Source organism: Camelina sativa, chromosome 17 (genome assembly GCF_030686135.1).
Source record: "Camelina sativa cultivar CO46 ecotype springtype chromosome 17, ASM3068613v1".
Taxonomy (NCBI): Eukaryota; Viridiplantae; Streptophyta; class Magnoliopsida; order Brassicales; family Brassicaceae; genus Camelina; species Camelina sativa.
In genome coordinates, this window is record NC_141896.1 from 2,511,241 (window position 1) to 2,533,805 (window position 22,565).

The 22,565-nt window shown below is 36.2% G+C and overlaps 5 protein-coding genes and 1 pseudogene across 13 annotated transcripts; 2 read left to right on the plus strand and 4 right to left on the minus strand.

Moving 5' to 3' along the window:
• Nucleotides 1–1,146: 1,146 nt before the first annotated feature.
• Nucleotides 1,147–4,431, minus strand: LOC104754838 (E3 ubiquitin protein ligase DRIP1). The gene is made up of 7 exons (XM_010477123.3): nt 3,970–4,431; nt 3,347–3,446; nt 2,751–3,057; nt 2,191–2,606; nt 2,040–2,090; nt 1,810–1,882; nt 1,147–1,659 (listed from the first exon to the last, which is right to left on the minus strand). The coding sequence occupies exons 1-7, from the start codon at nt 4,073–4,075 to the stop codon at nt 1,480–1,482; spliced, it is 1,233 nt and encodes a 410-aa protein (XP_010475425.1). The 5' UTR covers nt 4,076–4,431; the 3' UTR covers nt 1,147–1,479.
• A 1,729-nt stretch (nt 4,432–6,160) lies between these two features.
• On the minus strand, nt 6,161–6,577 carry LOC104754840 (S-protein homolog 16 pseudogene; annotated as a pseudogene).
• Nucleotides 6,578–11,085: 4,508 nt separating this feature from the next.
• Nucleotides 11,086–14,731, plus strand: LOC104754841 (putative galacturonosyltransferase 6). 4 transcript variants are annotated; one of them, XM_010477125.3, is made up of 9 exons: nt 11,086–11,556; nt 11,731–11,765; nt 11,958–11,999; nt 12,084–12,183; nt 12,275–12,348; nt 12,603–12,874; nt 13,018–13,375; nt 13,508–14,029; nt 14,255–14,731. In XM_010477125.3, exons 1-9 carry the CDS (start codon nt 11,445–11,447, stop codon nt 14,528–14,530), a joined length of 1,791 nt encoding a protein of 596 aa, XP_010475427.2. In that variant the 5' UTR covers nt 11,086–11,444; the 3' UTR covers nt 14,531–14,731. The 4 variants fall into 4 exon arrangements, with proteins under 4 accessions (XP_010475427.2, XP_087351042.1, XP_087351043.1 ...); XM_087494916.1 differs by having other exon boundaries at nt 11,106–11,556; nt 12,275–12,437; XM_087494917.1 differs by having other exon boundaries at nt 11,117–11,556; nt 12,275–12,437; nt 12,603–12,932.
• Nucleotides 14,732–14,829: 98 nt separating this feature from the next.
• On the plus strand, nt 14,830–16,702 carry LOC104754843 (uncharacterized). 2 transcript variants are annotated; one of them, XM_010477128.3, is made up of 8 exons: nt 14,830–15,006; nt 15,256–15,368; nt 15,477–15,572; nt 15,659–15,746; nt 15,847–15,931; nt 16,015–16,078; nt 16,169–16,258; nt 16,412–16,702. In XM_010477128.3, exons 2-8 carry the CDS (start codon nt 15,258–15,260, stop codon nt 16,487–16,489), a joined length of 612 nt encoding a protein of 203 aa, XP_010475430.1. In that variant the 5' UTR covers nt 14,830–15,006; nt 15,256–15,257; the 3' UTR covers nt 16,490–16,702. The 2 variants fall into 2 exon arrangements, with proteins under 2 accessions (XP_010475430.1, XP_010475431.1); XM_010477129.3 differs by having other exon boundaries at nt 14,853–14,993.
• LOC104764792 (phospholipase A1-Igamma1, chloroplastic-like) lies at nt 16,555–18,763 on the minus strand. Its single transcript, XM_010477130.3, has 2 exons — nt 17,445–18,763; nt 16,555–16,984 (listed from the first exon to the last, which is right to left on the minus strand). The coding sequence occupies exons 1-2, from the start codon at nt 18,734–18,736 to the stop codon at nt 16,741–16,743; spliced, it is 1,536 nt and encodes a 511-aa protein (XP_010475432.2). The 5' UTR covers nt 18,737–18,763; the 3' UTR covers nt 16,555–16,740.
• Nucleotides 18,764–18,773: 10 nt separating this feature from the next.
• On the minus strand, nt 18,774–22,384 carry LOC104764782 (prolycopene isomerase, chloroplastic). Of its 5 annotated transcripts, none has more exons than XR_015586653.1 (13): nt 21,567–22,308; nt 21,266–21,472; nt 21,088–21,187; nt 20,869–20,951; nt 20,738–20,789; nt 20,501–20,639; nt 20,319–20,397; nt 20,087–20,235; nt 19,858–19,992; nt 19,566–19,679; nt 19,306–19,416; nt 19,106–19,214; nt 18,774–19,007 (listed from the first exon to the last, which is right to left on the minus strand). XR_015586653.1 is itself a non-coding variant. In XM_010488383.3 (13 exons), the coding sequence occupies exons 1-13, from the start codon at nt 21,984–21,986 to the stop codon at nt 18,934–18,936; spliced, it is 1,791 nt and encodes a 596-aa protein (XP_010486685.1). In that variant the 5' UTR covers nt 21,987–22,384; the 3' UTR covers nt 18,774–18,933. The 5 variants fall into 5 exon arrangements, 4 of the variants coding, with proteins under 4 accessions (XP_010486685.1, XP_087351040.1, XP_019098872.1 ...); XM_010488383.3 differs by having other exon boundaries at nt 20,501–20,653; nt 20,733–20,789; nt 21,567–22,384; XM_087494914.1 differs by having other exon boundaries at nt 20,501–20,653; nt 21,567–22,131.
• Nucleotides 22,385–22,565: the final 181 nt, after the last annotated feature.

Here is a 22,565-nt window from a genome sequence, read left to right on the forward strand (position 1 = left end):
ACTACGCGGATCGCTATGTTTTACCCAAGTTTGAATACGAATCGTTGGATTTTATGTTTATCAACGGCTTAGAAAGAAGGAGTGTGGATGGTGGGATGAGTAAGTTAGTGGATGTGGATTTAGATGCTTTGTGTATTATTTGTTGTGCTTTTTAGCTCGATTCATTTTATCATAACTCGTGATGTACTAGACCAAATTCGTTTATGTTTTTTGCATTGTCAAGAAAATTCTGTGAGGTTTCTGTTGATTGTATAAGCGTGACAAACGGATTATTATGCAATGAGATATATGGTTTTGAAGCAAGATATGTCATAACTAGTATTTTTCTTGATAGTATTACGGTATATTTGGGTTTTCGAATAATGCGAAAGGTAATTTCGATGAAATTTATGCTGATACGAAACTAGACAAATCAAGGAGTGAACCGAACCATTAAGCTTGTAATTTCGATTACTTTTTGATTCAAAATCAATTGATTGAATACCACCCTAGATGACCAAAACTTCTATAGTTTGTTTCTCACCTCTTTACTGTTTTTTGTGGTGTGTCTATGTTAATAAAATATTTCATACTGTATATTGTGATCTACGAGTCTACGAATGAGATTGATTTTAACTGATAGTGAAACATGTTTTTCATTATAGTTATGATGCATACATAGAGGTTACATTTCTTAAAAGCAACCTATAGTACGTACCCTGGCCTCGGGCATCCAAGAGGCGTCTATGTTGTAAATGGACTAATTCACTCATCACTGATCTTTCTTTTCTTTTGGATATACTTAAGCATCAGGCTTGATGTGAAACACAGATTATAAAGATTACAAACACAGTATTAGAATCCACACGTATAACCTTTTTGAACATCATTAACAATATGTTTGTTATGAATATGCTGCTGATAGATCTTTGGAATAAAACACGATGATCATGTCACGACATAATGGTTCTCACGATAAGAATACATTATAGTGATGATTGAATTCCATTTGTCTTCGATAAATAAGAATTATGTTTGTTAATTTGGTAGTTTCCTGCCTTCATATAAGGTCATCGCACTTCTACATTCGTCATCCACAGTCAACACTTGAACAGTAATTCTTGGAAACTAGAGCTTCCATAAAAATGATGTAGCACCCAAATAAAATGCATAGAAATCAATCTAAACATATAAACTACTACATTAGAAAGTGACAACAACATTACATGCAAATCTAAAGAGGACACAAAGTAGAAGAACAAAGAAAGAACAAACAGATTTTGTATTTTCTTGGATAGAAAAGCATCTCATGAGTGTATACTTCATTTATCAAAAAAAGAAAAGAAAAAAACTAGTACAAATTTCACAACTCATTCGACCGCTCCTGCAGTTCTAGTAACGTTCTCTTTCGTAATGCTTTGAGAGAATCCATGAAGAGAAAAAAGATTACCCTGTCTCCACAGAATCTTCTACTGAAACAACAAGAGTATTTAAAGTCCTTTACTCGGTGCACTCCGGTAGCTTCCGAGCATAGACAAGCACCATCATAAAATCCTTTGCAGAGGAACCTACCGATACAGCAAATCGTTGGTGGTTTGAACTTTTCTGCATCCATAGATCCACTACATTGTAAAGCTTCAGTGTCGGGATCACCACCTCTCCCATACAACTTATCTCTATCTGTACAAAAACCATTAAATGTCTTATCTATTATCAACCAAATACAGGCCATACTTGTTAGCATTAAAGAACTGATCAGATCCGTAACTCAGCTTCCACATTCAAACGTTCTATCCTCTACCGTGCCATAGCGCATATAAAGATGCTTACCTCAGCTTCACTCTTGATATCTAGCTTCCTCATGAGGTACTTTTGGATGAAAGAAACTGGAATATTTCCATCCCTGTCATAGAATGAGATAGCGGGTTATCTTCCCGAACAAAAGAATACTTCATAACAAAAAATACAGGGCACTCAGAAGGTCCGAGTTGCTATGTAAGATGTAGCGACAACACAGGATTATATAAAACAAAGAATACTTAAAATGACATGAAACCTACTTTATTCTCAAAAAATTTGCTGGAATCTGAGGCAAAGAAGTTTCTCCTTCCCTGAAACCACCAAGCCCTTGTCAACATACCAAGAGAATAGAAATAATCCCACTTATGAAAGGAAAGAAAAAAGTTTCATATATGAGAGCAAGAATCTCACTTATCATTAGACGTCACAAGTGAGAACCAAACAGGACCATTTCTGTTCTCCTGTTTTGCACTTGGCTCATCTGGCTGTGGCAAATTCCTTGAATCACCAAAAGCGGTTGCAGACCGTTTGCGTCGAGTCCTACGCAGTCTTTTAGGAGTAGCTGTTTCTGATGTTGTAGGATCACCATTGTTACTCTTTTCATCCTCACCTTTACATTTGCCTTTTTGATCCTTAGTTTTGGTTTGATTGCGAGATGCAAGTGCGTGCTCAGATTTTGAGCCTGACCCTTGAGAAGCAGAAGACTTCGGGGGCTTTGTCCTATTTGCCACTTCAACCAGAAAGTTTAAAGGCTTCCAATCCAGTTTGGAATCCCAGGGTTCATCCCCATCCTTGTTTTCTTTATTGGAGAATGACTCTTTACGTGACTGCGCACAAAAAAAAAAAAAGCAAACTTAAATGATGGACTACACTTTACTTTTTAGTGTACCACAACAAAAGAAATATGTAATCAGAGCTTGTCAGATACGAAATGAAACCAATACGAGAAAATAGAGCATTGCCGTGATCACCTTCTTTAACTGCTTTTTCTTAGTGTCAGGTGAGCTTATGCCCTCTAGAAGCTCATCCCCAGAAGATTCTTCTTTCTTCACACTTCTCTCAGCCAAAGAACCATTACGTAACTCTTTCCTTGTTGCCGCTTTAGTTCTTTTTCCTGTTGTTCCAGATTGTGCTGACACCCTAGGCGTGCTTACAACCAAAGACGATATAGATCTCTCCTTCCTCTTTGCCGGTAAGGACACCATTTCAGGAGCTTTCACTTTCTTCCGTTTCAGAGGAAAGATTTTGGCTCTCAAGTCTTGCAGATTGTGGTCAGGCCTAAAACCATGGATAAAAAGTGGCTTCTTTAACATATAGACTCTACAAATCTCCCATCAATACATAACGAGTAAGAAAAAGGAAAGTACAAATGAGATCCTATAAATATCCTATTTTAAATTCTCCTACAACATTCCATAAATGAATTTTCTAAAGGGGATACAATTCAATTCATCTCACCAACAAAGTCTATGAAAAGGAGAAATAAGGAGCAAATCAAATTTATGACTGCTAAACAAAACTAAACAGAGTTTTGATGAGCTGAAACACAGAACAAGATTAACTTTACCTCAGCTTCTCCAACGGGGTGCCACCGAGGTCAATATTGCATACAGGACAACTCTCTATCTCATCCTCTGTAATTTTCTCATAGATGCATTTCCTGCAAACTGCAATAGGAAATTAAACCTTACAAGTTATTTCATTATAGTAGAGATAAGCAACAAAGAACATGAATTGTATTAAATGTGACCAAATATCATGAATTCCTATGAAAAAACACATAATTTGTGAGATGCGTTTCCCTCCCCCACATCCACTTGGGATAAACTAACAAGTATGCCCCCTACATAATCAACAATCACATCACACAGTATTATCATATATCCGCCCCAAACATGTCTCACGTGTATCACAAAACTGGGCTCATGTATGCAATCTAACATACGTATCGCCTAGACCAAATGCTGAATCCAAGTTAAATTGAAGGAGAAATTGAAGCAGTCAGAATTGCCTATTATATTCTGTTGGTCAACAAAAGAACTATTCATTGACTCATAGGACGACGACAGGAAGAAGAAGAAGAAGAAAGAGAGAGACATATAACTAAACTGAGAGCTATAAAGATTCCAAATTGAGAAGAAATCAAAGCAAATGTGAGCGAAATTCGAAACATTGAGGAACTGGACTGACATGTGTGAAGGCACTCGGAAATAGTGGTGGCGTCACGGAGGATATTGTCGCAGAGAGGGCAGCTAAGGCATGCCCTCATCGTCTCCGTCTTCACCTTACTCACCATCTCTTTCTATCTTATTGGGGCTCAATCACTCTCGCACGTTTCCCCCCAGAGCTGCATGTTGACGAAAAGCGAAGATGTGTTCGTCTATCTCTCTCTCGTTCGGTCGCTGGTTATGATCTGCGGAATTAATGATATGGTAAAAAGAGAAGAGAGATTGGAGAATTTGACGTACGATTTGGACAAAGAAGAAGAGAAGAGGCCGTCGTCGTCGTCGTCTATTAAAAAATTAAGAGAAGAGAGATGTGACACTTTATTTTATTGGAACAAGGGTTTTGTTTGTGTGTGTTCTGTTCTGTCTAATCTATAGCTCCTCCCTCTCTCTCGTCGACAATAAAAACGAGTGCTCGAAGACGTTCTTTTTTTTTTGGACTTCGTGTTATTTATTGGAAAATTACTAGGTCAAAATATTACTATTTTTTTCTTTCTTTTTTCTGGTTAATCTAATTTGGAAAGTATAATTTTGTAAAAATGTTAAATCACATAATATTTATTTATTTATTTGGGTGAGAAGTTCTTATCTACTGTATTATGTATTATCCATGTTTTGAAAATGGTGGTAACATTTTGTATTTTAAGATATTCCTTATGAGAAAAAGAAAGAATAAAATATTCCAGCGTGGGTATGAATCTGGCGTACATCTAATGAGTGTAACATGCGAATCAGCGGACGAGATATCTCTAGGTAAACGTCGCGTATGACGGGGATGAGGGTCTTTTCTAATGAGTCTCTTTGCATAGTTTATGTACTCAATTGACGCGTCAATGAAGTGTAAAGGTATATCAATATTCACACCACAATTTCTAGTAGCATAGACTATAGAGTAATGGAAAGAGTTTTTGAAGAAACAGAGGACATATATACGAGATTGCATTTTCGTATGTGGCATCCTAATTGATTAATCTAACCTCAATAAAATCAGTCTAACATTCTCTTTCGACCCTAATAAAGTAAACACTCTCTATACACCTACTATACATACATATATCTTTCAATTACGATATCAGAAAATAAAACATAAACATATCGTTCTTCATGTTGCACGGATCCCTCATACAAAATCTTTTTTTTCCATTATTTTTTCACTCTTTAACCAGTCTTTATTGTGCTAGAAACCGACTTTAATGTACACCCAGTGTTATGAGACTCGTTCAGATGTCTGTTTCCTATCATATATATTTTACTTAGTAGTGCTTTGACGGGAAGTTAATCAAAAATTTGGTGACAGGATGAAAAATACATCAACTAGCTAGGCTTTTTTGATAACTTTAACATTGCGCATTTAGGTATATATTATATAAAATTTGATTTTCAATTTTAGGCGTTAACATGATTGTAATACATGTCAATTGTATCACATATTAATATAAAACATGAAAATAATTATATATTTATTAAATTATTAACCTAATTTTGTGGGAATTTTATTTGTTGAAAAAATAATTCAGAATATTTAAATTTCTTATTTATATAATAAGAGAATGTATATTTTGATTTCTTATTTGTTATTGAGCTACTTGAGATTGTGAGATAAATTGTTTTGTTTCTCAAAATCTATTGAGTATTCAAAAATTCTATAAGAAAATGAATGGTCCATAGCTCAAAACCGATTTTTTAATTTCTCAGTTCTATCTAACTTTCTTAGATATATGAATATTTATACAGAGTATATAAATTGAGATGAGGGTTAAGCATTTTAAATTAATTAAATATCATATATGTGTTTTAATATGTATTGTTTTCTTATATTTTTGATTAAAGTATAATATTATGAATTTCTATATTTTTTTTTTATCATTCTCAGCATTGTACCTAAAATAATAATAAAAATCAATTTTAGCAGGTTAATAATAATTTTGAGAAATACCATTTTTTGTGTATCCTTTTCAAAAATGTTTTATTCATCTATCAATTATCAAAAATACCTCTTATTAAACCTTAAAATTATGATGTTTTATAAGGTTTATAAAGTACTTGAGATCAAGATATATTTCTCTATTTTAAACCAACAAAAAAAAGATATATTTCTTTATTTATTTTTATTACAAATGGTAATACAACCTTTTTTGCAAGATATATGTTATCTTTTAATTTATCCAATCATATACTTTTTGCGGATTAATTGGGTCTTGAACAAAAGCACCATCTTGATCTAGTTTCTCTAAATAAACTCCATCTTCTCTTGCTCTCCAATCCCATAGGCCTCCGTTTTTTTTATAACTAATAACCTTGAATGCTGTAAAATTCTGATAGTGTTTATAGTTTGGTCCTTGTTTCAAGGTACACATAAAACGAGTTGTAGCAAAAAAATTAATAGTAAAATAATATACATAATTTTGTCCAATTGGTATTATTTTTGGACCAATAACATCATTTTTGGAATAACATCTCATCCAAAGATTTTTGTTGAATTTAAGTTCGTTCGCAATCCTGACTCCGCCGCCTGATACATGGTTAAACAAGCAAAAAGTTAAAACAAATAGAAAGACTAAAAAGTTTTTCATTTTTTCTCTAAGTAAATGTTTATAATTTAGATTTTTTTTTTTTTTAACTTGGTTTTTGTGTAACTGGTAATTTATATAGACACATTACGGTGGAACAAGATTTCTTTCAGTATTAGTTTCCAAGTTTTAACATATATGATATATATAGAGCTGTGCCGATTACGATAGCATATTGATTTCGAAGATATTGTTTTGTCCTAAAGTTTTGGTAACTTATAAAATTAAGTAGTTATTATAGATTAATAGTATAAAATTAACATTTAATAAAATGTTAACAATAAAAATTAAATCAAATCATCATTAACTGCTACCACAAGCTTAACAAAAATATTCCAGAAACATTGGATATTGATTTAGCAAATATTACTAGGTCCTAGATTTTGGAAACTAATATAATTAAAAATAATCGGATATAATCTTCTGTCCTAGATTTTGGAAACTTATAGAATTAAATATAATCGGATATAATCTTATCAGAAGATTATCCGATTATATTTAATTCTATAAGTTTCCAAAATCTAGGACTTAGTAATATTTGCTAAATTAATATCCGTTGTTTGTGGAATATTTTTGTTTATATATCAATATTCGGTTAACTTTCTTAGTTTATATATCCGATCTTAATTTCCAAATTATCTTATTTTCACAGATTTTCTAAACTAATTTCATCACTACCTTCATTAGCATTTGATATTTTCCTAATCCTATATCCAATTATAATTAAATTATGAAGTTTTGCTTGCTCACAAAGTTTTTCTTATACTCTATATAGGGATATATGATATTGTATATTTATTTCATTGCCAAGAGTAAAGCATTTTCTCACCTCTAAATACGATACAAAGTGTCTTTAGAGGAAAAAAAATGGCTACGACTTTTCTACTTAACTCCGTAAATTAATATTTTACAAAACCTTTGCATTTTACTTTCTCTAACATCTCTTTGCTTCTCACTATACTTTATGAAATCAAACGAAGAATTTGGCTTAACTAAGTTAAGTCATAGAAGTCTCTATTTTAAGTTATATCACTGTAAAATTTTGCACTTGCTTATGTTCTTTCGTTTGCTAAAATAATCATAAGACTATTAAATTTGGCTTACCTAAATATTCTTCCAAAATATATATCCTCTATGTTAAACTACTAACTGTTTCCTTTTATTAAATTTTATATGCTTATAAAGTATTTGAACAGAAGATTTTTTTAAGTTCTTATCAAATATAATCTTTTCAATTGTTTCAGGGTGAATGGGTTGACAAAAAGATGAATGATTTACTCTTTCTACCGAAACCATAGTTTATCCAGGTTAGTAATTAATGTATTTTAAACAAGTTTTAAGTAATACAATATATTCATATGTTTTCAAAAAAAAAATATTATATCCAAATATAAGATTAAATTATCCTAACCATGTTTAAAAGGTAAATTGTTCTTATTTTACAGAATTGGACTCATTTGAGCAACGTGCAACTATACAAAATTGTATTATTATAATGGTCAAATTGTTATGTTTCTTATACAATCTATGCTCTTATTTATTTGTTTATAATTACAACAGGTTCATGAAAATTTTATTGTTGATGCAACTAGATGTTCTTCCCCAAGCAAGAAGCAATGGAGCAAAGGAATCTTGGATGATGATAACTGAGGAGGGGGAATGAACACACACAAAAAAAAACTAAGTAATTAGAATTTTTAAATGTGAAAATATTATCTTGAAGAAAATTAGACTTAACTATATATATATATATATATATTTATTGAGCCAAATACTATGTATTTTCTTACTTAAAGAAAATAATACTTACATGTGGCACACAAGTTTCTTTTTATTCGGTATTATGGTTTTTGTAAATTATTTTTGGTAATTTTTATACTCATTTATATCCGATCCTAATTAATTTGTAGAACAGTATCAGTGACCTATTGAAAACAACTCATCCTTTTTTCTTTTCTTTTTAACATGATAATTAACTAGTCTTTATATATGATATGGTTTGTGATAACTTTATTTACTGCCATGATTTATTAAACCAATTGTGATGTACATCTTACTTTACCTACCTCCAGGTCCTTTACCATTTTACACAAAGAAAATAATAGTTAAAAAAAAATAAATTATTTGTTAAAAAAGCAAAATAAAATTAAAAGACCCGTCAATACTGATTTACATAAGTTTTATAATTCTTTTGTTTTGTCTAGAGAAGAAGTTGGCAATCTGGTTAATCCAATATTATGTGAAAATTATAAAACTTAAAGGACCCTAACAAGTAACACCTAACACTTTTTGTTGAAAATATAAAAACTATGCTAAATTTTCTTTCTCAGATGAATTTAAAACTATTTGTGCTATTTCTTTTTGGCGGAAAATCGGTATTTTCATACCCCAGCTAAGGAGGTATGTTGAATTCCTACCCCAACTTTGACATTGAGCAAATCCATACATTATGTTCAATAAAATTCAAATTCACGACACCAACTTGTAAAACTGTGTTGAATCATACACAAGCCGTAACGGTGTTAAGAATCCGTTAACGGCTGCTTACGTGGAAGCCACATAATAAACGACGTCGTTTTGAGAAACAAAAGAAAGGGTTTCTTTTGGCTAAAACGACGTCGTTTCTATCTTCTTCTTCCTCTTTTCTTTCTTTCCCGAATCACGTTTCATTGGTAAATTCCGACTCTTGTTTCTTCTCTTCTTTTCATCCATAAGTCAATTGGTCAATTGATTCAATTGGCAACGACTATCGATCGTGAAGAGTGTCTGATAGTGCAGTTTCTCAAAACTGTGTTTACAGTTAGTAATTTATTATTATTATTTACTTTTTTCTGGGAATTTTTTTTAAAATATTTCGGTTGTTGTTCTCTGTGTTGGTATAAATATTATCTCCACCTGCATGCAATGAAAATCAAATTGTTGAATAATTAGCAGTTTCACTTTCACGACGGTTTCCGTTGAGGGATATGACACTTTGCTGCCAGAGTATTATGTCGAGCTCGCGTTGGCAAAACATTTCTCTTCTTGTGGAAAGATCTTATTTTGTTATGTTCCCAGAGACTATGCTACGGGTATCCTCAGGAGGTACCTTTTCTTTCTTTTATTTGTGGCTTTCTTATTAATTCTCTTCCTTCCAATCCAGAGCTCTCTCTCTCATTCTATTTTGTGGCTTTTTTTGTATTGTACTCGATCGTTTTACATCAGTGTTGCCTTCGTGAGGTTCATTGGAGGAGCTGCCGAAGAAAAGGCGTTGAAACTTAATGGAACTGACTTGGGACGATCGACTGCAATCATTAAGCCTGCAACCTTTCCGACAGAGTCCGATGATGATGTTAATCCTTTTCCTGGCCACGATCTTAGTAATCCCTCGACTTGGATAAAACAATACATGTAAATTTTTGATAAATTATTACCTTCTGAATTTTTTTTTTTTTGGTAGGATGTACTACTAATTCTTGTAGTATCTGAAACATATATGTTTTCTAGCTAGAGCCTTTTGTCATGTTACTAATTTGGTTATTTCTCTCCTTGAATTAATCAATATTTAGGGTCTGCGTTACCGGATATGACACTTCCCTTCCTGAGATTGATCTCAAGATGGCGCTCTGTATACATTTCTCTTCATGTGGAGATATCTGGCTAATTGATGTTCTCTCTGAGTTTGTCGCTTCTTTCTTCCTACATTTTTTTAGTTTTTTTCCAGTGCAACTCTCAAAAGTTATTGCATTTCTAACAAGAGTCTCTGTCTCCGTCGAATTTTACAGTTGGTAAATCCCGACTCTTGTTTCTTCTCTTATTTTCATTCATAAGTCAATTGGTCAATTGATTCAATTGGCAACGATTATCGATCGTGATGAGTGTCTGATAGTGTATGAAGAACCCGAATTTTTAAGAAACCCCAAATCGAGAACATAACAATGAAACGCGATTTGGGAAAGAAAGAAAAGAGGAAGAAGAAGATAGAAACGACGTCGTTTTAGCCAAAAGAATCCTTTCTTTTATTTCTCAAAACGACGTCGTTTCTTACGTGGCTTCCACATAAGCAGCAGTTAACGGATTCTTAACACCGTTACAGCTTGTGTATGATTCAACACAGTTTTACAAGTTGGTGTCGTGAATTTGAATGTTATTGAACATAATGTATGGATTTGCTCAATGTCAAAGTTGGGGTAGGAATTCAACATACCCCCTTAATTGGGGTATGGAATTCCTCTTTTGGGCCGACATGCTAATATATAGTGTATATGTGTGTGAGACTGAAATTCTTTTCTTGTCTTATAGGACGGGGGGAGAAAGAAAACTCCATTGACGTGTAATTTTCCGATTGGGTGATTAGTATAATAAATACCGAAACAAAAAAAAGGGAGACCCCATCATCTATTAATTACTTACACAGCTTCATCAACGGCGTAATCACATGCCTTCACATGTACACCTGCCCGCACCTGATCTTCGTCCTTTTGCCCTCCTCGGTTTGCTGACTCCTTCGGTCCTCCTCACTAAAATCACATTTGACATGTACGTACCAACAGACCTGAAATTAAAATAAAATGATTAAACAATGATTAAAAAAATACGAATGATTTTATTTTTCTATTAATTGAAAAAAATACATAAAAGCAAAATCCCCCGATGGTGCCATGAGGAGGAAGCTCTGAATCTCTCCATCTCTCTAAACTGAAGCGAAGAATAGAAGAATCTCCCAATTAGAAGAAATCAAATCCCAGAAGGAGTAGTTGTTGTTCATCGTCTTTTGCTTGTTGATCAAGCAGCAACGTTGTTGCTTCTAACGAACGAACGATCCAGGGTTTCCATGAGATTGGTATAGTCAGAGTTTTTTTTCGAATTGCTGAATCTCGGTTGATTATTCATGAAGCAAATTCGTCGATGGCAGAGGATTCTCTTCCTCTCATTGCTATCCATATCTGTCTTCGCTCCGCTTATTCTCGTCTCCAATCGTCTTAAGAGCATCACTCCCGTTGGTCAGCCTTCCTCTCCCCCCCCCCCCCCCCCCCCCCCGATCCTTCTTCTATTGTACATGGACGATCGTTTGAAATTGCTTTATGATGCCTTTTGATCTTTGATTGAATCTCATGAATTTCACCATCGCCTTTGCTTTTTGTTTTAATTTTGGATTGTGGATTGTTTTCTGGCAGGTCGTAGAGAATTTATTGAAGATTTATCCAGAATTGTAAGTTTGATTTCCTCGTCTTCAATCTCTAGATTTCGCTGTTTTTATCATTTTCAATCTGATTAGAGAATCTTCAGCATGCTCTTTAGTTGTGCCAAGTTTTCAGATCTTATTATTCTTGTTTTATTTGAATGCTTTATAGTTCTCCAGCAACACACTGTAGCTGACATGTATACACCATTTATTCTGCAGAGATTCAGGACAGATGACCTTAGACTTAGCGCTGTTGGACAGGTACGTTAGAAGTTACGGGAGTCGTCTTTTTAAAAACCTTTTGACCATTCTTTTAGTTGAAATGCTTTTTACTTTGTGATTTAGGAGGATGGAGAAGGCTTGAAGGGTCCAAGACTCATTCTCTTCAAGGATGGCGAACTTAATTCTCTAGTAAAGGATAATTCGTCTAATGAAAGTGATGCTGGTGGGCTCATATCTTCAGTCTTGCTTTTTTTTTGCTCTCATATCATCATCTCCTCAGATTTCTTATCTGTAGTAATCATCATGAGTTGCAGGTAATAATAATCACAAAAACAGGGAAGAACAAGTAATAGTTGCACAGAAGGTGACAGTTGGCTCTGATGAAAAGGTGTGTGTGTATATATAAATTCAACCGATTTGAAGATATCATGTACTTGATAAGTCCAGCTTATATAAGTTACTTGACGATTTCTCAGGGTATGAAATAACTCCTATATTGAATCCTAGTATCATATTACAAGACAATGTGGTCCATGTTGATTAGTTGATCTAATGAATAGAAAAGCCAAGTTTTGCTGTCTATCAAATTTTTTAAGATTAGATGTTTCAAGATTACAATTTTTTTTGTTTGTTTTGTGTCAGGATCAACATCTACCAACAGTCAATCAACTTGCTAATAAAACGGATTTCAATCCCCCTTTTTCTAAGGATGAGAAGAACACAAGGGTTCAGCCCGATAGAGCGACAGATGTGAAGACAAAGGAGATCAGAGACAAAATTATACAAGCTAGAGCCTACCTGAATTTCGCTCCACCTGGAAGTAACGCTCAACTTGTGAAGGAGTTGAGAGCTCGGATGAAAGAGCTGGAACGGTCAGTTGGTGATGCGACAAAGGACAAAGATTTATCAAAGGGGTAAGCCACAACTGCTTGCTTCAAAAGGAGAGGATACCATGATTGTATTCAGAAACTGGTTACAACTATAACCTTTTACTGACAAAAACTCGGTTGTTTAAGATGACTCTTATAGTAACCTCTGGCATGATTGTTTCTTTCAGCGCTCTTCGCAGGGTGAAGCCCATGGAAAATGCGTTATACAAGGCTAGTCGTGTCTTTAACAATTGCCCTGCCATTGCTACCAAACTCCGTGCCATGAATTATAACTCAGAAGAACAGGTTCAGGCACAGAAAAAACAAGCAGCATATCTAATGCAGCTTGCTGCAAGGACCACCCCAAAAGGGCTTCACTGCCTCTCAATGCGGCTGACATCAGAATACTTTTCACTGGAACCTGAAAAAAGGCAGATGCCTAACCAGCAAAATTATTACGACCGTAGTTTCAATCATTATGTTGTCTTCTCTGACAATGTTTTGGCTTCTTCAGTCGTTGTTAACTCTACGATATCTTCTTCAAAGGTACCTTGCATCTCTTATATAAATTTCTACTTGGTATTTATTATATGCTATGTTTCAAGTGTCTTCACTATATCGTCGCATTTACTTCAGCTTCATCCACTTTTTAATCTGGCTTCTGATGGCTGTTTGCAGGAGCCGGAAAGAATAGTCTTCCATGTTGTGACTGATTCTCTTAATTACCCATCAATCTCAATGTGGTTTCTGCTAAACATTCAAAGTAGAGCTACTATCCAAATCCTAAACATTGATGATATGGATGTTCTGCCTTCAGATTATGATCAATTGCTGATGAAGCAAAACTCTAATGACCCAAGATTCATTTCTACCCTAAATCACGCACGATTCTATCTTCCGGATATATTCCCGGGTTTAAACAAGATGGTACTCTTTGACCATGATGTAGTAGTTCAAAGAGATTTAAGTAGACTGTGGAGCATTGATATGAAAGGAAAGGTGATTGGAGCTGTAGAGACTTGTCTTCCAGGTGAATCTTCATTTCGATCAATGAGCACATTTATTAATTTCTCAGACACATGGGTTGCTGGGAAATTTAGTGCTAGAGCTTGCACGTGGGCATTCGGGATGAATCTAGTTGATCTTGAAGAATGGAGAAGACGGAAGCTGACTTCTACATACATAAGATACTTGAACCTGGTACGCTATACACACTCTCTACTGGACTTGCTCTCCTCATTTAACTAACACTAGCCATTTTCGAATGGGTTCTTAGATTTGTTTATACGCCATTATTATGGAAGACGTTGTAATAATGATTGGGTTTTAGATAGCCTATCTAGGGGATGAAAGACGTCATTCTGACTTGTGTGTAATGGCGTTGTAAACCTAACAAGAGTTTGGGGGATTTATTTTATTTGGCAGGGAACAAAGAGACCATTGTGGAAAGCTGGGAGCTTACCGATAGGCTGGTTAACTTTCTATAGGCAAACATTAGCGTTGGACAAGGGATGGCATGTGATGGGGTTAGGTCGGGAATCAGGAGTTAGAGAGGTTGACATCGAACAAGCTGCGGTATTACACTACGATGGGATCATGAAGCCATGGTTGGACATTGGAAAAGAGAAATACAAACATTACTGGAACATACACGTCCCTTACCATCACACCTACTTGCAACAGTGCAATCTTCACGCTTGATACGAAAACAAAAAAACAGATTCAGACAACTTAGGTATCAGTTTTCAGATTCTTTTTTGTTAAACAAGCTACTCAAGCATGTTATCAAATGTGTTATGATTAGGTTCATTCTTTAACTCACATATCAGTGTAAATCTTGGTTCTTCCTTTTTCATACTTTCATCAGAGCTTTAATCTTATACTTTTAGGTTACAGCAAAAACAGATTGTTCACGTTATTTTTCAACCGGATTAAAGATTGCGGTTCGGTTTATAAGCGTAACCTAAAATAAACCGATCGGTTTGATCTAGTTATAAGTTGAACTAAACCCTAAATCGGTTTCGTAAAATCTCTCTCCCAGCCTCTTCTTCGTCTTCTTCCTCAATAGAATCGGGTTCTCTCTTCTCCGAATCTATTCTCAACTTTTCTGACTAATCTTCGTCTTCATCACCATCTCTCGGAGTTCTTTCGAGCCGATCGCGTCGTAAGTGGTTTAGGTATTGCTCGATTTTAGATAATTTCCTTTTTTGTTCCTTGTAGTTATGATAATGGAAGAGTTGTGTACGCTCTACAAAAGGATTTGATGTTCATTACTTGTTAGGCTACAATAAACTTTTAATAAATCGCTTCTAAATAACCCGAATGCTCGGAAACTTCTATTCGCTTAACGAATTCTACTTCTTTGATTTTTTTTTGTTTTTTGATTCAAACGCATATATCTGACTTGTGAATTTAAAACATTGAAGGAATGTTCTATCTAAGTGAGCTGGAACATTCACTAAGAGTGCCTCCGCATCTACTTAACCTCCCACTCGAAGATGCCATTAAGTCAGTGCTTCAGAATCTCTTCTTGGACAAGGTTTTTTTTTTTGCTCATTGCCCCTTTTCTTATTCCCATTCTCTGCTTATTTATAGAGACACACACACACACAGTGGCTAATTTTATCAAAATTTTGTTATGAAAAAGGTTTTAGCAGATTTAGGGCTTTGCGTATCTGTTTACGACATTAAATCAGTAGAAGGAGGCTTTGTTTTACCCGGTGATGGTGCTGCCACCTATAAGGTATTTTCATATTACCCCATCTTTTCCTCATCTCTCTCTTTTTACCTTGTTGTGTTGTTAATTTTTGTTTTTACTTGTGATTGTAGGTAGTTTTTAGAATTGTTGTCTTTCGTCCATTTGTTGGTGAGGTCATAGCTGCAAAGTTCAAAGAGTCTGACGCCAATGGCTTGCGCTGTGAGTACTACTCTCTAATTTACCAAATTCACTCAAGAGTTCTAATGTTGTGCACTCACTACATCCTGTTGCATATTTATGATATCTCTATACTTGGCAGTAACACTTGGATTCTTTGAGGACATCTATGTGCCAGCTCCACTTATACCGATACCTAACCGCTGTGAGCCTGACCCTTATAATAGGTAAAGTAAAATGTGTCTTGCAGACTGCAGTGCATGGAATATTTCTAGGGTTCACAAAGTTTAATGTGTTTTTTGGTTAACAGGAAGCAAATGAGATGGGTCTGGGAGTTTGACGGTCAAGACTATATTATCGATGATTCCTGTCAGGTTAACTTTTTTGGTTCCCCAGTTGCTTTTTTTAAAGTGTAAATTTTTTCGAAAGTAGTCTCCTCTGCAACGTAGCATTGTGATTGGCAGATTAAGTTTAGAGTTCAGAGCATCAGTTATCCATCAGTTCCAACTGAGCGTGCTGAAGACGCAAAGCCTTTTGCTCCTATGGTGGTCACTGTAAGTTCATCATTCATCAGATTCATTATCAAAGCTTTTCATGTTGTATTTCTTCTTCCTCTTTTCGAGATACCAACTTCTTCTATACCATGTTGTTGTTTTTGTTGTTCCCTTTTCGGTCCAGTAAATCAGTCAATGTTGTGAATTGTGCAGGGGAATATAGATGATGACGGTTTAGGTCCTGTTTCGTGGTGGGAGAATTTTGACCAGATTGATGAAGAAGAGGAGTGAGGAGGGTCTGAGACCGAATCTATGCATATATTAGATGAAATAATAACCGATGATGATGATAGTCATGGCGACAAACTTGTATCCTCTCCAATTTTGATAAAAACTAAAGATCTCTTCAGTCTAGTTTTTGCCTGATCTATTAAGTTATGAAAACTTAATTTTTTTTCCTATGTAATGTAAAAAAAGCAATGAGACAGTAGAAAGACAAAGAAAGAATCTGATTACTAATTACAAATAGAAAAAAAAAAATTTTATGATGGATGATTATGGAGTTGGGAGAGGAGTAGATGAATGTCAGGAGCGTGGTGATCCTCAGCACGGATGCGATCAGGTTGAATCCAACGGCCATCAGAGCTCTTGATCATTCCTTTGTTAGCGTCTTGGCGCCAATAGGGAGGAACCATGAAATGGTCTTTCAAAAAATCAGATGCTTTGTTCACTAACGCTGGATCTCTCCCACTTGATAACACAAATCTCTTTCCTTTCCCATGATACCTGTACTTAATTTTTTATTAGCAACCAGAATTTGACATATAAATTGGCAACATCATCATTCTAAAAGTACTGTATTTTTTGGGTAGGTTTTATGATCCAACCACAAAAGCGGTGCCACGTTAATCAGATTAGTTAACAACTTTTTCTTTTAAGATCATTCTGTATTAATTACAAGGTTGTTGGAATGTGAAATCATCAAGATACACTGAGATATTTTTATTATTTTTTCATTATTATCTTTTTCTTTTGATACACAGAAACTGAGATCTTGTCTCCTAAAAAAAGAAAAAGTCGCAAAACATTTTGTGTTGAGTGGGTCATGTATTTCTTTATAATAATATTACTATTTTTATCTGATCATTGAAAAAAGAAATTAGTAAAAGTGATCTGTATTTTCAATATGTCAGATTTACTTTTGAAGTAAAAAAAAAAAAAGATTTTAATGTAAGAAAAGACTAACCCGTCAAGGAGATGGAGGAGAGCTTCCAAGTTATGAGCAGTGGAAAGATCAACGGTTGGCTTCAGGAACGGCGAGTTCTGATGATCCAACGGCAGCTTTTCGCCCACGTGGCAGTAACACCACGGCAATCCTCCCGCCAATTTCATTAGCGCGTGTGGTGCACGCTCGTTCAGAAACAGTCCCGGCGATTTCGCCACGACGTCGTGCTGGTTCACCACCCTCAACACCTTCACTCCCAGTTTCTCGATCCTCTCCTTGAACCGAATGTTCCCGACTCGCGGTCCTCCGTACGTGAACACCGTCACCGGAATCAATTTTCCTTTCCTAGTTCTGTTCAGTCCCATCTCCGCCACGTCGTACGCGCTTAGCACCGCCAATGCGCCACCGAGGCTGTGTCCCGTCACGGTGATGCTCAGATCTTCTCCTTCCTCGTCTCCGTACCTCTCCACCAGTCTCTTCACTTCCGTCAGAACCTGCTCGCGCGCCGAGAATTTCGAGAACTTGCACGACGTGTCTTTGTCGGTGTAGAGATCGAGAAACCCGGATTCTACTTTAACGGCCGGGTCGGAGCACCGGATTCCGTTTCCGGATACCGGTTTGAGGTAATCCTTGAGATCCGCTATCCACTCGAGCCGCGTGACGGTTCCTCTCCATGCGATCGCGATATCGCGGCGTCCGAGTCGACCGCGCGTGGCTTCTTCGTCGTCGGAAACGGCCACGTATCCCATCCAGTTGGCGTTCTTGCTCCACACCTTGGACCATCTAGATTTCGAGAAGAAGTTGGGGAGGTTGATGTTCGACGTCGCGTAGAGATAACGCGCCACCTCGTAGCCGGAATCGAGTATCCCGAGCGATTCGAACAGGTGTCGGCGCGTGAACCTGCAGCTCCCACAGTACCTTGAGAAAGGATCGAAGTCGAAGGCGTCGTAACAGGCCTGGGCCATTTCCCCGTACCTGATCAGCTCGGATCTAAGAACCGGGTCCATCGGATCCATTAACCCGGCCCAATTATCTTCTCCTTGGATCTTCCGCCACGTGTCTTTCAAACTCTTCGATTCTTTAGTTTCTTCTCTGTCCCGCCGGCGAATATCCTCCTCCGCCGTCGTCAGCTCAAAGTTTTCCTGCTCGAGCCTTGGAGAAATAGAAGCCTCCTCTTCGGTTTTCGACATGGCCCTCGCCGGCCATGAACTCGCCGGAAAAGTAATACGCGTAGAGTGTGGTTTGAGGGAAAGAGAGTAGTTTTGGTTGATAAGATGAGGAAGACGAAGGTAGTGGGAGGGAACGGTCGCCATTACTGAAAGCTTGATGACTTTCAGAGTCGTAACGGAATTTAATTGCACCCTTTATATATTTATATATGTCAAGTGTTAACAAACAATAATAAACAATTATGCTCATGTTGCATGCGTATATATCATACAGTAGTTTATTGTATCTCTTCTTTCTTCTTTTTCTTGTCATTCTTTTCTCATTACAACCATCAGTAGATTTATGCGAGTGTCCTAAGCCAACCAAGTATACCAAGAAGGCCAGTATCAAGTACCCGTGATTTCTTCTCAATCCCTACAAGTCAAACGATGAAAGTGATTTTTTCTTATGCACATAGTAATCACTAATCAACCAGTCTATTCAACATATTGTAAAAAGATGACTTTTCTCACCAATGTCAGCAGCTACCCGATGAGCACACATTACTCCTGAGAATGCCACAGCTATGACTCCCTGACCAGGAAAGCAACTATCCCCCACGCAGTATAGACCATCGATAGCCTATTATTAACCAAACCATTCTTTCATTAGCCAAACCATTCACCAGCAGAACTAAACAAATCCAGATGTTATTTATCATTCTTTGGCTTACCGTTGTATTGAACGGCATGCCTAATAAACCTTTTGGGGTTCCTCTAGGCATTGGCCCATAGGTTCCCTTATCCCTAGCAAGATATCGTCTGTGTGTTCTTGGTGTTCCCACCTGCCTCAGAAAACTTTTAGATATACAGGCTAAATACCCACATACGGTGTAGGCTTGCTCTCATGCACCTCAGATACAGATGTCTCATATCATGCAGACCTACTATTACAATGTCCATGGCAAATCGTAGGGGGGAAAAAGAGCCTAACCTCCTTAAACGTAATAGATGAACTGAGCCCTGGAAACAGTTTTTTCTCTAGCCTCTGTATTATTTCAGCTGCCACTTCTTCCTTTTTCGCTTCATACTCTTTTGGAGGGAGTCCCTAGTACCGAAAATTGGATGAAATAAGTAAATAAAAAATGGGCATAGCAACACCAACTCTAGAAGATGATACTAATGCTGAGAAAAATTGTAATTAAAACAAGTTGCTCCACGAAGATATATATATATATATATATATATAGTTCATGCTTTGTTCGCTCGTCTTAGATCAGCCTCACCTCCCAATCCTCAATTGAGGAAGTTGTAAATATGTGAAGTATATGTCGACCATCTGGAGCCAAAGATGGATCAAGAATGGTTGGAATGCTGAGGAAAATACTACCATAAGGCTCCTCCAGATTCTTCCAATCGTCCTACATATGCAACAAAAGAACAAAGTTGCAATTGAATACTCCCAAGTCCAAACTCAGCCAAGGAAATAGATCTTACTAAGAAACTAAAACAAACCTCAAGCACAAAATGATGGCAATCTGTATCTGGAGGGAGAACCTCTGCTTTAACACCCATGTGGATTGAAAGAAATGATGGAGCCTTGACATAGACTTTCTGGAAATTTTCTTCTTCTTTTGGAAGCTTTTCTCCTTTTAAAAGTTTCCCTACAGCAACGACAATACAACTTTAGTTTTCTTACAACAGAAAACACTTATTTGACAGTTTCATAAGCCATTTTTTCTCTTACCAAACGTATCCCATCTTGTAGCATTTGAAATTATTGTTTTGGCGAAAAATTCTCTTCCATCTGCTAGCCTAACACCGACCTGAAAGTTTAGGTCCAGCAAAATAACACAAATTTCATAACCAAAAAGGAATGTCAAAGGTTTAAGGAAAAATATAACTTTAGTAAGGCTCATACAGACTTACAGCTTTTCCATCATCAAGTATTATGCTTTTTACATTAGCCTTGTAGAGAATTTCACTGCCCTGATCAACAAGTCCTTCTGCTAAAGACTTTGCAATCCCACCAACGCCACCAACCGGGTAGTTAATTCCTCCATAGTGCCTGTCACATAAAACCTGTCGTTGAACATGTAAGGAACGAAAAGAACGGAAAGGGAAACACGAGTAGACACATAGAGCCAAAAAAGACTCCTACCATACTTGCATTGATCATTGGCGTCTGTAGAGCATTGACTGTACTCACAATGAAACACTGCAAGCAAATATGAAAGGTTATAAAATTTGGAAAAAGAAATTGCGTAGATTTAGAAAAGAAAATGTTTGTTAATCACCTCTGCATCAATGAAAGATAATAATTGAGGATCCTTTATGTACTTCCGAGCTATAGCCCCAGCATTCTGCGGCAAGTAATAAGCTATACAACACAGAGAATAACATAACAAGATTCATGTTAGTAGAATTTATACTCGCAGTAATCAATTAATACACACACACACACACACACATCAAACATGATTTTTAGGAGTCCAAATTCATTGCAGAAGATTTACCGAGTGTCAAGCATTCAAGCGGTTTCTGAAAGAACTGTCCAAAAAGGTAGATAGGCTCTTCTAGTGACTTTAACTCCAGGGAGTTCAATGAGTTAAAGATCTGTACAAGTTGTAAATTATAATAAATATATATAGCACAACACTAGTAAAGAGTTCAAAATAAATAGCATATCAGAACCTTCCAGCAGTCGCCATAGAAACCAAGGATCCCTTCCTTTTCATGGGGAAACTTGCTGGTAAGTTCAGTGACGAAATCATCGTATTCTCTATGAATCCGAACAGAAAGATCATTCGGAAGATGGAAATGGACAGTAGTAGGATCAGGTATAACCTCCATCTTACGGCCAACAGCCTTCAACGCCTGAGTTATCAAGTTAAGGTTCCCCTGTTCCCTTCAATCAAATTACTTCAACTTAGTACTAAACAAAGTATATTGTTGAAATCATATGATGATATTGGTGAAGAAACAAGAAAGCAACCTTATCGCTGAAACCAAACATGACAGAAGAGCCAACATCAAATGTATACCCATCTCTTTCGTAATAGCCAGAGCTCCCACCAGGAATCAAATACTTCTCCAGAACTAAAACCTTAGCTTCTTTAACAGCTAGCTGAGTGGCAGCGACTAATCCTCCAATCCCAGAGCCGATTACTATGGCGTCGTACACACTCTCTCTTGTACTTGTTGCGTCTCTCTTCTTCGTCCCTTCAACCGCAATTGAAGAAGAAGAAACGGATTTTACTGTAACCATAGGCGATTTCTTCTTCCGATTCTCAAAAAATCGAACATGAAACCCTAAATTGGAAGAACAACCCAGCTTATTCGAGGTCTTTAACGGAGAGAAGAACAAGGAACTAGGATGACCACACTCTATGGGATTTTGAAAACTCAAATTCATGCTGCTAGCTTAGAGTTCGATCGTCGTCTTCACAGACACTGAATTGGGGAAGTAAAACTTGGATATTCCCAAAACCAACCAATATCATCAATTCATGAGAGGATGATTATAAAAAGCATAATCAAAATTAGCAGCGAGATTAGGCAAAAGGTTTTATCCAAATATGGATATTTATTATTTCAGAAATAATAAATCGTAGCCGTTAATCCTTGTAAGAGGGGGGGGGGATTAATTACCGTTAGATTTAACAAACCATGCGAGATCGAACGGCTAAAAAGATACTACTACTAGTATGCCAGAAGATGTTGAATGCAAGTGGTTTATTTTTGTTGCATCCATTTGGTCCATTAAGATTCCATATGTCCAATATTTTTCATTGCAGAAATAAAATCAAGTATGGTCCAAAAAGCAATTAGCATCTATTATAGGCAGACTCTCTTTTTAGCAACTTGTAGGAGGATCGTTGAGACCGCATCTTTGTTTCTAAGAGATAAAATTGGAATGATCAACTATCTTCGTGGATGGTCCTGAAAATAAAAAAAATGTTAAAGGCTGCCGAAGAAAAGGTTCGGTCTCGTC

Coding starts and splice junctions, on each gene's coding strand:
- LOC104754838 (XM_010477123.3), bottom strand. CDS start 4,075: ATGGTGAGTAAGGTGAAGACGGAGACGATGAGGGCATGCCTTAGCTGC. Junction 2,607..2,750: donor AGAAAAAGCAGTTAAAGAAG/GTGATCACGGCA, acceptor TTTTGTGCGCAG/TCACGTAAAGAGTCATTCTC. Junction 1,883..2,039: donor GCAAATTTTTTGAGAATAAA/GTAGGTTTCATG, acceptor ATTCTATGACAG/GGATGGAAATATTCCAGTTT.
- LOC104754841 (XM_010477125.3), top strand. CDS start 11,445: ATGAAGCAAATTCGTCGATGGCAGAGGATTCTCTTCCTCTCATTGCTA. Junction 12,349..12,602: donor CAGTTGGCTCTGATGAAAAG/GTGTGTGTGTAT, acceptor GTTTTGTGTCAG/GATCAACATCTACCAACAGT. Junction 13,376..13,507: donor CTACGATATCTTCTTCAAAG/GTACCTTGCATC, acceptor GGCTGTTTGCAG/GAGCCGGAAAGAATAGTCTT.
- LOC104754843 (XM_010477128.3), top strand. CDS start 15,258: ATGTTCTATCTAAGTGAGCTGGAACATTCACTAAGAGTGCCTCCGCAT. Junction 15,369..15,476: donor AGAATCTCTTCTTGGACAAG/GTTTTTTTTTTT, acceptor GTTATGAAAAAG/GTTTTAGCAGATTTAGGGCT. Junction 16,079..16,168: donor TTATCGATGATTCCTGTCAG/GTTAACTTTTTT, acceptor TGTGATTGGCAG/ATTAAGTTTAGAGTTCAGAG.
- LOC104764792 (XM_010477130.3), bottom strand. CDS start 18,736: ATGGCGACCGTTCCCTCCCACTACCTTCGTCTTCCTCATCTTATCAAC. Junction 16,985..17,444: donor CTCCTCCATCTCCTTGACGG/GTTAGTCTTTTC, acceptor AATTAAGTACAG/GTATCATGGGAAAGGAAAGA.
- LOC104764782 (XM_010488383.3), bottom strand. CDS start 21,986: ATGAATTTGAGTTTTCAAAATCCCATAGAGTGTGGTCATCCTAGTTCC. Junction 20,236..20,318: donor TACAAGATGGGATACGTTTG/GTAAGAGAAAAA, acceptor TCGTTGCTGTAG/GGAAACTTTTAAAAGGAGAA. Junction 19,215..19,305: donor GCATGCCGTTCAATACAACG/GTAAGCCAAAGA, acceptor GGTTAATAATAG/GCTATCGATGGTCTATACTG.